Genomic DNA, 12,139 nt, shown 5'->3' with positions numbered 1-12,139 from the left:
AATAATAAAGGTTCACAAAAATAGCTTAGTCAATTTAAAAAAAAAAGGTCTAAGAGAGCAAATATGAAGAACTTACCACATATAATGACATACAAAGTCATAATAAAAACTGTTATGCAGAAACATTCAGAAATCAGTGTAACGTACTAAAGAGTTCATAAACAGACAAATATATACATAAACCGGAAATATTATACATTAACAACACTAGGACCTAGTAAGAGAAAGACTTATTTAATAGAGTATTCATAAAACTGGCTCATTATATGGAAAAAAATACCGATAGACCTCATCCAAAGTTACTCCTAAAATGTATTTAATGTGAAAGCTAAGACCATGAATTTAATAAATAAATGTTGTGATCTTTAAAAGGTCTCTAACACTCCCAAACATAATAAAGCAAAATGAATAAATTAAATTGTACTAGATAAAAGAACTAGAAAATATTGACAAAGTTACCAGTTGGATGAGATATTAATGGAATCCATAACTGATAAGGGATTAATACTTAAACCATAAGAGGAAATTTTGCAAATCAACAAAATAACCTTGACCCACTGGGAAAATAGGCAATGAACAAAAATATACTTGTTTCCCATTAGATCTAACTGTAAGGTTTTAAAGGGTTTAATAGGAAATTTACAGAAAGAAAAACCCAAATGTCTAATAACTATGATGGGATGTTTAACCTTATTAGGAATCAGATAAATGCAAAATGGAGTCAATTTAAAATGACTCCATTAACAAAATCAGGAAGCTGAATGGCATCAAGTTGGTAAGGATTCGGATAAGGGTGGGACTCTCCTGCATGTAGTGGAATAGCAGACTGGTGCGTCATTCTGGAAGATAACCTGACAGTTCTGGGTAAAAGTATTTGTTTACCTGCGACTCAGCACTACGATTCCTGTTATATACCCCTGAAGAATCATGAAAAGTCAACATAGGAATTATGTACGAAGATTTTGAAATAGAAATAGTACACCTAACCATTCATTATAGGAATACAAAAGTAAAATGTGGTGGCTGCACACTAGGAAATACTACAAACAATCAAAATAGCCTACTAGAGGGACATACTACAGAAGAAGTAATGTGTCAATCATGTTGTTGGACATAAAAAAACGCCTTTTTTTTTTTTTTTTTTTGGTGGTCCATTAGCTTTAATTCTAGCTTGCACCCAGCGGGCAAGTAAAAACACACACTGGGCTCCAAAACCCACTCATTCAGTGCTCGCAAAGCTACTGACTTATCCGAGTTTTCCTAGAATCAAAGGTTTCTAGCTCACCAGCCGTATTCACCTCCGTTCCCCATCTCCTTCTCTCTGCACAAACTGCACAAACTGGCTTCTCTTTCAGCACTCCACCATCTTGGCTGCTTCTTCTGGCCTCCTCTACGTGGCCTTTCTCTGCTCTCCTCTCTGCTCTCTCCTCTAATACTAATCTCAGGAACCGAGCAAAAAAAAACACCTTTTCAAAGTCTAAGTCTTGACTATTAGCCTCATCATACAAAGCAAATTACTCAACTGCTTCTACTTAGGAAACAGACAACTCTTACATCTGTTTTTACGTCGTCTTTATTAGGAAGTAAAACACTCAGTATTACATATTAATGAAATTCTTGATTGTTAATAGAGACCTGCTTATGTAACATCTTCTTAAAAATAATATGAAGGAGAAGGTAATAAGGGAGGAAGGAGGAGAGGATTTTCATGACTAAAAAAGAAAAGAATATGTAACTTATGAGTAAAAAGAATTTTGCAAAATCTTAACAGGTAAAATGAAAAACAGTATAACAATAAGTATCATAAAAGACTTTCTAGTGACCATAATTGATATATGGCACGTGGTCAATACATATGAATATCACATAATGGCTGCACTTCAAATTGAAGTTTGTTTACATGTAACAACATGGTACACACACATAAATACATACACTCACTATTCCCGAAATGCAAACTTTAGTACCTAGTAAGTAAGGACTTTGTGTGGCATACTGAAATAAAGACGGAGATGAAGCCATGGAAAGTAACTGCTAAGGAAACCCAATGTGTATCACTTCTCAGAAGGGTTGGTTTGCTCAGGTTTTCATTGAAGATTTGATTGACATACTATCCTAATTAAATGAACACATGGGAATTAAAATACAAAATTAAAAACCAGGCCTCTCTGCTATTCTCCAAATAAGTTACTCAGCAGCACTGCGTTTTCTCCTGCTTGTCCTATTAGCTTACCTTACTCAACACTTTTAAAAAATACGATTATCTTTTATTGAGAAATAGATTTCTTCCTCATAAATTTGGTAGGACCCTTGCCTAGTGAAAAATAAACCACTACTGCAAAATCAAACTTTGGCTGATACCTTCTGATAATGAACTTTCAGTACCCAAAACTGCTTTTCATAAAATTGAGCTCCATTTAGAGTATAATTTCTAGGTTTGAAATGCAGGATCCAGAATATTTGAATTCTATATTCTTAAAACAGTATAAAACACAAACTTCAGTTTTATAATATTTTTATATAAATTTTAAATCCCCTTAAAATTTTGTTTAAAATGAACAAACTTGCTGGCTTAAAAAATTTTCAGGGCCCTGGCCAGTTGGCTCAGTGGTAGAGCGTTGGCCTGGCGTGCAGAAGTCCCGGGTTCGATTCCCGGCCAGGGCACACAGGAGAAGCGCCCATCTGCTTCTCCACCCCTCCCCCTCTCCTTCCTCTCTGTCTCTCTCTTCCCCTCCTGCAGCCAAGGTTCCATTGGAGCAAAGATGGCCCGGGCGCTGGGGATGGCTCCTTGGCCTCTGCCCCAGGCGCTGGAGTGGCTCTGGTCGCAACAGAGCGACACCCCGGAGGGGCAGAGCATAGCCCCCTGGTGGGCAGAGCATCGCCCCCTGGTGGGCGTGCCGGGTGGATCCTGGTCGGGAGCATGCGGGAGTCTGTCTGTCTCTCCCCGTTTCCAGCTTCAGAAAAAAACGAAAAAAAAAATTTTTTTTCAGTACATACCAAAAAATTTAGTAAGTGGCTCTTCCTAGATAATTTACAACATTATAGTCAGTTGCAAATATGTTTAGCCACAAAGGAAGGAGAATATATAGTAAATCTTTATACTAAATTAATTATTAGAAACAGTTGAACTTAGTGATAAGGCTTCTTCCAATTCTCCTGTGTTCAAGTCAGAGATGACATTTTAACCCATAAAATGATCTTTGGCACTTTCATGCATCTCATTTCAAATGAGAGCAAAAATAGTGTAAAAATTAAGTGAACAATTATTCCCACAGCTCACAATTATTATAACAAGCTCAGAATTCAACATTCATCTTAACCATTCATACAAATTCTAGCATAATGACTACATACCCATTCTATGGTTTGGAGTTCTTTTCTAGCTTGTTTTTTAGAAAAGGTTACCCTAGGAAGGTAGTTAAAATAGAAGGCTCCTTTCTTTAAAAAAATAAAAAAGAAAGAAAATCTATGTATTAAGCCCATGAGCCAAGCCTGAGTGGGGAGGAATGTCCCTACTTTCCCTTCCCACACTGGGCTAAAATGACAATACTGATTTCTGTGATTGAAAAGAAAACTCAGAAGCCTTTAAACAGTTCTCTTCTAGCTTCAAAGGCGACTTCATTGTCAATTAAGAGGAAGTCTTAGTCACAGTACCAACTGAGTATCCACCACTTCTTATAGTTTACAGAGATTTTTTTAATGTACTCAATATTTACACCTAATTACTTATATGAGTAAAAAAAATACCTTTGATCCATGGGCAAAATTGATCTAAAATAAATTAAAGTGCAGAAGAATTAGCAATTGGTTACAAAAACCAACATTATATGGTAGTCAGGACATATAAATACAGCAGGTCCTGGAATAACGTCACTTTATTATTGTTAATGCTGTAGGAACATTACTCTTGTTTTATGTCAATTAGCCTATGGTAGAATTGATTTCATTATACTTTGTTTCACCAGATTTCCAAGAACCTATCGGAGATGTTAAGTGAAGGCTTACTGTAGTGTCCTTGGAGTGGAAATTCAGGACATTTGTCTTCTCACCTATTAGGAACACATTTACTAACCTATGTCCTACACATGTAGATTGGAACTCCCACTTCCACCTGCGCCTTCCACTCCTTCCGTAGACTGAGAGGAAGAAGGGCGGGAGCTTCTGGGGCGAGGCTGGCCATTTAGTCCCACGGGGGTGCCTAAACCATGACTTATTTGGGAAGCTGCATCATCGGACTCCCACCGTTCCAGCTCTTCACGCACTAGCCGTTCCATCTGTTCCCTGTGGATTTCACTGTCACGACCCAGTCTTTCATCCTAATGAAGAAAAAAGAAACCAGGATGTTAGGGATAGACTGATGTATATTCTTGTACTTAGAAATTACCTTTGGAAGTCTGGCAGTCAATCTGTTTATAAGTATGTAAGTCTGGAGATTTAAAACATAAAATAACAATTTGGAATTACGACAGGAACTTCTTTGCTTAATTTTACCATCCTGTGATGGCAGGACCATCCTTGTGTGGAGTATTCAGAAAGTAACTCCTCTAGATTATCAATTGCTATGCATCGATCTGCAGTTATGGAGACAGAAAAACCTCTCTAATTAAAAGGGTCACATATTACGACTACCCTAATGTTTTACACAATACCGTTTCCATTTCAGACAACCGCTCACCTCGGCCACGCCGTCCAACAGTCTTCCCAGCACCTCCCTTCTCTTCAGTTTGGCCCGCTCCATGATCTCCAGCTTCACGATCACAGCGTCAATCTTGGACACGATGCTGCCAATGGAGTGCTCCATTCGGTCCACTCGTCTCACTAGGCTGCAGGAGACCACAGTTGGGAGGAACAAAGTCATCTTGTGTTGCCTTTTCAGCCCAGTTGGCATCTCAAATGGAAGTGCTAAGGTTTTTTCTTAAACAATATAATCTGAAAGTTTTTCCAAGTAGTCTCAAACTGTATAGACAAGCTCTCATACATTGCTAGTGGGAGTGCTAACTGGCACAAATCTTCTACAAGTCAACATTGTATATATAAGCCTTAAAAATGTATGCCTTATGGCTTGGTTGGTTAGAGCATCGTCCTGGAGTACGGAGGTTGTTGGTTCGATTCCCCAGTTAGGGCACATACAGGAGCAGATCTATGTTCCTGTCTTTCTTTCCCTGCTTCTCTCTCTATCCCTCTCTCAAAAAAAAAAAAAAAAAGACATATACCTACCTTTTATTCAGATACTCTTGTTTTGAAAAATTTCTAAAGAAAATAATTTAGCCTATATGTGATTTTTGGCTACCAACATATTCACTAGAGTTCTTACTAATAGTGCTTATCAAATGATTACATTAAATAATGAATAGAAAATTATTTAAATAGGTTGTTGTTCATCTATACAATGGAATCTAAGGAGACATCAGAAATTATATTGTGAATGAATATTTAATAAAAAGTGATGCTCACAATATATTAAAAAAATAAAAGTTAGAAAATAGTATATTTACTTATGATCTTATTATTTTGCATAAATAACATGTTATATAAATCCTTTAAAATAAATATGAGACAACTTCTGGAAAAGTTGCATGAGGGCTCTATAGTCACTCTCCCTGGTAAAACAACCGTAACTTGTTATTATTTAAAAATATTTTTTAATTTCTGAAAATTTTCTTAAGGGCATAGAGCAAATTTAAGACAATCCACTGCATTTCAGTAAGCAGAGTCTGTGACATTTGAAGCACACTGTGGGCCATCCCCTGGCCCCCAGCTGGGTGTGACAGAAGCGTGACTCTGGGTGGGTGGGTCTCTCTCCCCTGAGATCCCAGTGGAGGGCTACAGTGTCTCCCAGGGAGGGGCAGGCTGCCCGCATTTCTCATCCCTGTGCCTCCATCTCAAACCCATGTTTCAGAGGCTCTAGTCCAGGCACGAGTGGCTAAGTATGAGGCTCTCTTCTCACATTCAACTTCCACTTGTAGGATGGAATTCCCGCACCAGAAGAGAGAAGCTGAGAAGACACAAGGCTGCCATACAGCCCAATGCCTTATTCAGGAAGCAGGGTGCCACTGTGAAAGAGATGACCACTGTCCTGTTCATTGCCTGGAGGATCGGCACAGAGGTTTTACCCAGGGTCTGGCCATAAAGGAGAGAGCTACAAAGCTTCCCCCAAGTGAATTGGGTTTATTTGAAACAAAGCGTAGGGAAATTCAAGCCTAAGAGTGCTCTTGAAAACAATGGAGATGGTGGTGTCTAGCAATTAAGAGGAGGCTGGTGCTTTATGAGATCAACAAGTTAAAACTACTGACCACAGAGATACTCACAGAGAACCAGGGAAAGAGATAGAAGCTGAGAATACAGCTAAGACTGGACTCAAAAATCACCCTTCAAAGGGGCCTGAATTGAACTGAATGAGATCAACAGAGGCAGAAGCCTTACAGCGAGATCAGGGAAAGACAACGAGAGCCCTGCTAAAACCACTGCCTCCCAGTGCCAGTGTGCCTGGTCATGACAAGCCTCTGAGAAGCAGCACCAGGGGCTTCACAATGCAGAGAAGACAGGACAGACTACACTACAAAGCAAACATGTTCTGGAGGAAGGGAAATTGGTATCCGGAATTGCTATAATGGTATTTAATACCTTCAGTTTTCATTAAAAAAATTAGGAGAAACAGAAAGAAACAGGAAAATGTGACCATATACACAGGGGAAAAGAGCAGGCAACAGAAACTTCCTTTGTGAGGGCCCAGGCAAACTCCGTGGACAAAGAGTTCAAAGTAGCTATTATAAATATATTTTAAAAACTAAAAAAACTAAAAAAAAAAAAAATCATAGTTAAAGAAATAAAGGACAGTATGATATCATTGTCTCATCAAATAGATAATATCAACAAAGAGATAGAGATTATTAAAAAGAACCAAATAGAAATTTTGAAATTGAAAACTCCAACCCATAAAATGAAAAATTCACTAGAAGGTCTCAATAGTAGATTTGAGTCAGCAAAAGAATCTGTGAACTTGAAGACAGAGTGACAGAAACTATGCAATCTGAAGAATAGAGAAAAATAAACAGGACCTACGAGAAATGTAGGATACCATTAAGCACATGGACATACACATATTAGAGTCCCAGAAGGAAAGGAGAGAAAAGAGCAGTAAGATACATGAAGATGTAAAGGTTGAAAACTTACTAAATTTGATGAAAATATTACACATCCAAGAAGTTTAATAAACATCAGGTAAGACAGTTGCAAAGGGTTCCATACTCAGATATATCATAGAAAAATACTGAAAGATAAAGACAAAGAAAAAATCATGAAAGCAGCAAGAGAAAAATAACTTGTTCATACAAGGGACCCTCAGTAAGATTAACAGCAGTCTCCACACCTGAAACAATAGAGGCCAGAAAGAAATAGAGGAGAAATAAAAATATTTCTAGATCAATGAAAACTGAGAGAATCCAAGTAGCAGGCTGCTTTAGAAGAGATACTGAAGGAAGTTCTGTAAACTAAAAGCGAGTAAATCCCACAGAGTACTCTAATTAGAATTTACATGAGGACAATCTGACTTTGGGTGGTGGGTATGCAACATAATTGAACAACAAGATAACCTGGACTTGTTATCTTTGAATATATGTATCCTGATTTATTGATGTCACCCCATTAAAAAAATAAAATTATATAAAAAAAAAAAAAATAAAAAAAAAAAAAAGAATTTACATGAAAAAACAGAGGGCTGGTAAAGGTAATTAGTTAACTATAAAAGACAGTATTAACACATATTTCTCCTGCTTTTCTCTCTTACCTGATTTAAAAAGCAATAGTGCAAGGCAATATGTACATAATTTTGGCCTATAACGTATAAAAATGTCATAATGCATTTGATTATAGCAGGAAAAGCAGGTGGGCAAGAGCAACGGTGTGCTGCAATTCCCTTATACTCACACTTGAAACTCTTCATAAGAAACCCCACTGGAGATGCTGCCCCTCCTCCGGGAGCTGTGCCCACTGTCTTCGTCATCATCCTCTTCGGAGTCATCCAGGCTTCGTGGGAAACTTCGGCTGCTCATGGGACGTGGTAAAGAGCTCTGATCCAAGTCCAGGTCCTCCTGAAGAAAACAGGGTGTTGAGCAGAGGTGCCTACACCTCACAGAAGCTTCACTGAGGATGTGGGCCAATGAGAAATGGTGATGTGCCATTTACCTCGGATTTCTTTGTGGTTAACACCGGACTGTGATTCCCACACTTTTTAATTTTAAGGATTGGCAAACTTTCAAAACAGACATTAATTACCAGCAAGGAGTTATTAATTTGTTGTTTGGACAAGAAAGGACATTAAAAACACAAGGCAAGCCTGACCAGGAGGTGACGCAGTGGATATAGCATCGGTCTGGGATGCCGAGGACCCAGGTTTGAGACCCCGAGGTTGCCAGCTTGAGCGTAAGCTCATCTGGTTTGAGCAAAAGGCTCACCAGCTTGGACCCAAGGTCGCTGGCTCGAGCAAGGGGTTACTCGGTCTGCTGAAGGCCCGCGGTCAAGGCACATATGAGAAAGCAATCAATGAACAACTAAGGTGTCGCCATGAAAAACTGATGATTGATGCTTCTCATCTCTCCATTCCTGTCTGTCTGTCCCTGTCTATCCCTCTCTCTCTCTCTGTAAAAAACAAACAAACAAACAAAAAAACAAAGGCAAAGAAAAAGTTAAATGAAGAAATAAAAGATAACACATTTAATATCTACAAAGTAGAAGGCTATAATCTAAGAATAAATGTTGACTAAATACAACCCTGTGAAAATTCTACTCATTGTCTTTCTGTTCACATTTCACTATGACTGGTGAAGTTTCTCACTTAATGGTACTGTTCCATGGAGCAGCACTGAAAAACCACTGTTCTACACTATCTTCTCATATAGGAAAATGACTTTCATGTATAATATTCATTCTCCGTACCTCAATCACCATGTATTTTCTTTGTTCAACCATTTAAAGTTAATATTCAACATTTTATTTATTTTTCCTGATTATATAGGCCATGCACATTCACTTTTAACTGCTTAATAAATATTCAACTGGAAGGCAGCTGTTTTATTTTATATTGATTGATTGACTGATTTTGGGAGAGGGAGCAGAAGGGACAGACAAAGGAACATACATCTGTTCCTCTATGTGCCCTGACAGGGGATCGAACCAGCAAGCTCTGTGCTTCAGGACAACACTCTAACCAACCTAGCTATCCAGCCAGGGAAGCAGCTGTTTTATTTTAAATGTTAATTTTGAGAATAACTAATTTTATTGTGTTTATTTTTTTAATTCATTTTAGAGGAGAGTCAGAGAGAGAGAGAAAGGGGGGAGGAGCAGGAAGCATCAACTCCCATATGTGCCTTGACCAGACAAGTGCAGGGTTTTGAACCTGTGACCTCAGCGTTCTAGGTTGACGCTTTATCCACTGTGCCACCACAGGTCAGGCAAGAATAACTAATTTTATATCTCCTAGAAATCTTTCTTACCCCACTCTTATGGACACTGTGAAATATGTAACTACTCAGGTTTTTATTTTCAAGTTCATTACTATAAAGCTTAGAACCAAATTTGTCGCCCAACCTTAATAAGCATATGTGTTTTTATGAAATGCATTTTTAGCTTCATTCATAGTCTACTTTTATAGTTCACTTTTGTTTTATTTTGCTTCATTCTTCATTTAGATTTTTTTACATTGATGCTAACTTATTGCATTTTTATATATTATTGTGCTCTATATCCTTGTTGGAATAAGCATAAATTGGTAAGAGAGAGAGAGAGACAGAGAATGACTCTTAATACTCACTACTTAGTATGGTGTCTGAAACATTGTGGGCGCTTAATCCAATCATGTTCTCCTAAACTAACTCACCCTCTCTTTTTCCAAGTCGTCTCTCATCTGCTGATGTTCATGTTCAGTCAGTTCTTGGTCTCCATCTTGGTCGTACTTGGTGAATATTGCCTCGATCTCTGCATCAGTATGGCCCTTCCTGAAATTATTGAGGTTAGAGATGAACTCATTCATATACATGGTCCAACCCAAACACAGAAGCATCAAAATGCAGGAGGAAAGGAGAAATTGCTGTATCAGGGACAGTCCTCCTCTTACAGTAAGCTCCAGAAGACACTCATCTCTGAAAAATAGGGGTCTCTTGGGCCAGAAATACCCTTATCATCAAAAATGTATCTTTGCATATGGAATTTTCCATGGCCTCAGAAAGTGTGATTCTCACCCTTTGAGATCTTGTCGAAGTTCATCAAAGTTTAACTTGCCTCCCCCTTGACGTAGACACTCTGAAATGTCATCCACGGTATTTTTCTTTAGTTTTAGTTTGACCAAGGCTTTATGGTAGCCCTGTTGGAAAAAAAAAAAGACTTGGTTTAGTGTATTCTCCTTCTGCATTTGCTATACCTTCAATTTCCACTAGTAATTACTGCAAACCCAGAATAGAGTCTGAAGCTGGCCACTCAACAAGCATGTGCTGAATAAATGAATAACAAATGTATCTTGAGTTTTCCACATAACTCTTCCACCAGAGGTATATGGAAAAAGTGAGGGTCTTTCAGTAAATCAAGAATGACATGCCTGACCAGGAAGGAGGTGGTGCAGAGGAGAGAGCACTGGCTTGGGGCACTGAGGACCCAGGTTTGAAACCCCGAGGTTGTTGGCTTGAGCACAGGGTTTCCAGCTTGAGCATAGGATCATAGACATGACTCCATGGTCACTGGCTTGAGCCCAAAGGTCGCTGGCTTTAGCAGGGAGTCATTGGCTCGGCTGGAACCCCCCCCCCATCCTGGTCAAGGCACATATGAGAAAGCAATCAATAATTAAGATGCCACAACTATGAGCTAATGCTTTTCATCTCTCCCTTCCTATCTCTCTGTCCCTGTCATCTCTCTCGTGTGTTAAAAAAAAAAAAAAAAAAAAAAAAAAAAAAAAAAAAAGCAGCCCTGGCCAGTCGCTCAGAGGATAGAGCATCAGCTCAATATAGGGACATCCTGGGTTCGATTCCTGGTCAGGGCACACATCAGAAGTGACCATTTGCTTCTCCCTTCCTCCTTCTCCCCCTTCTTTCCCTCTTGCCCTCCCACAGCCAGTGACTCAATTGTTCAAGTGTGGCCCTGGGCGCTGAGGATAGCTCTGTTGGATTGCACCAGCCTCAGGTGCTAAAAATAGCTCAGTAATCCAGCATCAGCCCAAGATGGGGTTGCCAGGTGGATCCTGGTTGGGATACATGTGGGAGTCTGCCTCACTATCTCCCTTCCACTCACCTAAAACAAAAAGCCATGGCCAGTTGGCTCAGTGGTAGAGTGTCGGCCTGGCATGTGGGTGTCCTGGGTTCAAGTACTGTATTCCCGGTCAGGGCACACAGGAGAAGCAACCATCTGCTTCTCCACCCCTGTTCTTCCCCCATATCTCTTCCTCTCTCTCTCTTTTCCTCCTGCAGCCATGGCTCAATTAGTTCGAGTGCATCAGCCCTGGCTGCTGAGGATGGCTCTGAGGAGCCTTTGCCTCAGGCACTAAAAATAGCTTCGTTGTGTGTATGGCCCTAGATGGGCAGAGCATCAGCCCTAGACAGGGATTGCTGGCTAGATCCCGGCCAGGACGCATGCAGGAGTCTGTCTCTCTATCTCCCCTCCTCTCACTTGGAAAAGAAGAAGAAAAAAAGAATATCAGAGAACACACTTTCCTCTTTCCATAGAAGACTGAAGACGACTTACAGTGACGAAGGCGGCATAGGAAAAAGTGATACTTGCCTCCTCCCACAACCACAACAAAATTACAACTAAACTATTGAACAACCATCATTCAGAACTGCCTGAAATTGGGCTGAATGGAAGTCCTACAACTAGGGAATTAAAAAAGAAGCCACTTCAAGACTGGTAGGAGGGGCCAAGACGCAAGGGAAGGGCTAGTCCCACATCCATGTGTAGCAGATAAAAATTGGGGGCGGGGGGCTATCTTGGCTGCAGAGGTCCCCCTGAAGAGCGAGGGGTCCTAACCCTAAACCAGGCCTCCTGGAACCAGTCAGGATTCCAATGCCTGAAAGAGAAGTCCCCATAACTTCTGTCTGTATAATCCAGCAGGGAGTGAGGCTGAGAGAGACTGTGGCTTGCTGGAGTCCCAGGCAGTTCC

The 12,139-nt window shown here is 39.8% G+C and overlaps 1 protein-coding gene across 1 annotated transcript in view; it reads right to left on the bottom strand.

Moving 5' to 3' along the window:
* Nucleotides 1-2,934: 2,934 nt before the first annotated feature.
* The window catches only part of PKD2 (polycystin 2, transient receptor potential cation channel), a 71,749-nt gene continuing 62,544 nt past the window's right edge, over nt 2,935-12,139 (bottom strand). The window contains exons 11-15 of the mRNA XM_066385097.1: nt 10,236-10,357; nt 9,875-9,992; nt 7,927-8,090; nt 4,676-4,823; nt 2,935-4,316 (exon numbers count right to left, since the gene is read on the bottom strand). Of these exons, the coding sequence (XP_066241194.1) occupies nt 4,080-4,316; nt 4,676-4,823; nt 7,927-8,090; nt 9,875-9,992; nt 10,236-10,357 (789 nt within the window). The 3' untranslated portion in view covers nt 2,935-4,079. The remainder of the gene's footprint in view (nt 4,317-4,675; nt 4,824-7,926; nt 8,091-9,874; nt 9,993-10,235; nt 10,358-12,139) is intronic.

This window comes from Saccopteryx leptura, chromosome 5 (assembly GCF_036850995.1).
Source record: "Saccopteryx leptura isolate mSacLep1 chromosome 5, mSacLep1_pri_phased_curated, whole genome shotgun sequence".
Classification (NCBI taxonomy): Eukaryota; Metazoa; Chordata; class Mammalia; order Chiroptera; family Emballonuridae; genus Saccopteryx; species Saccopteryx leptura.
This window is presented reverse-complemented; position numbering and strand designations above follow the sequence as displayed.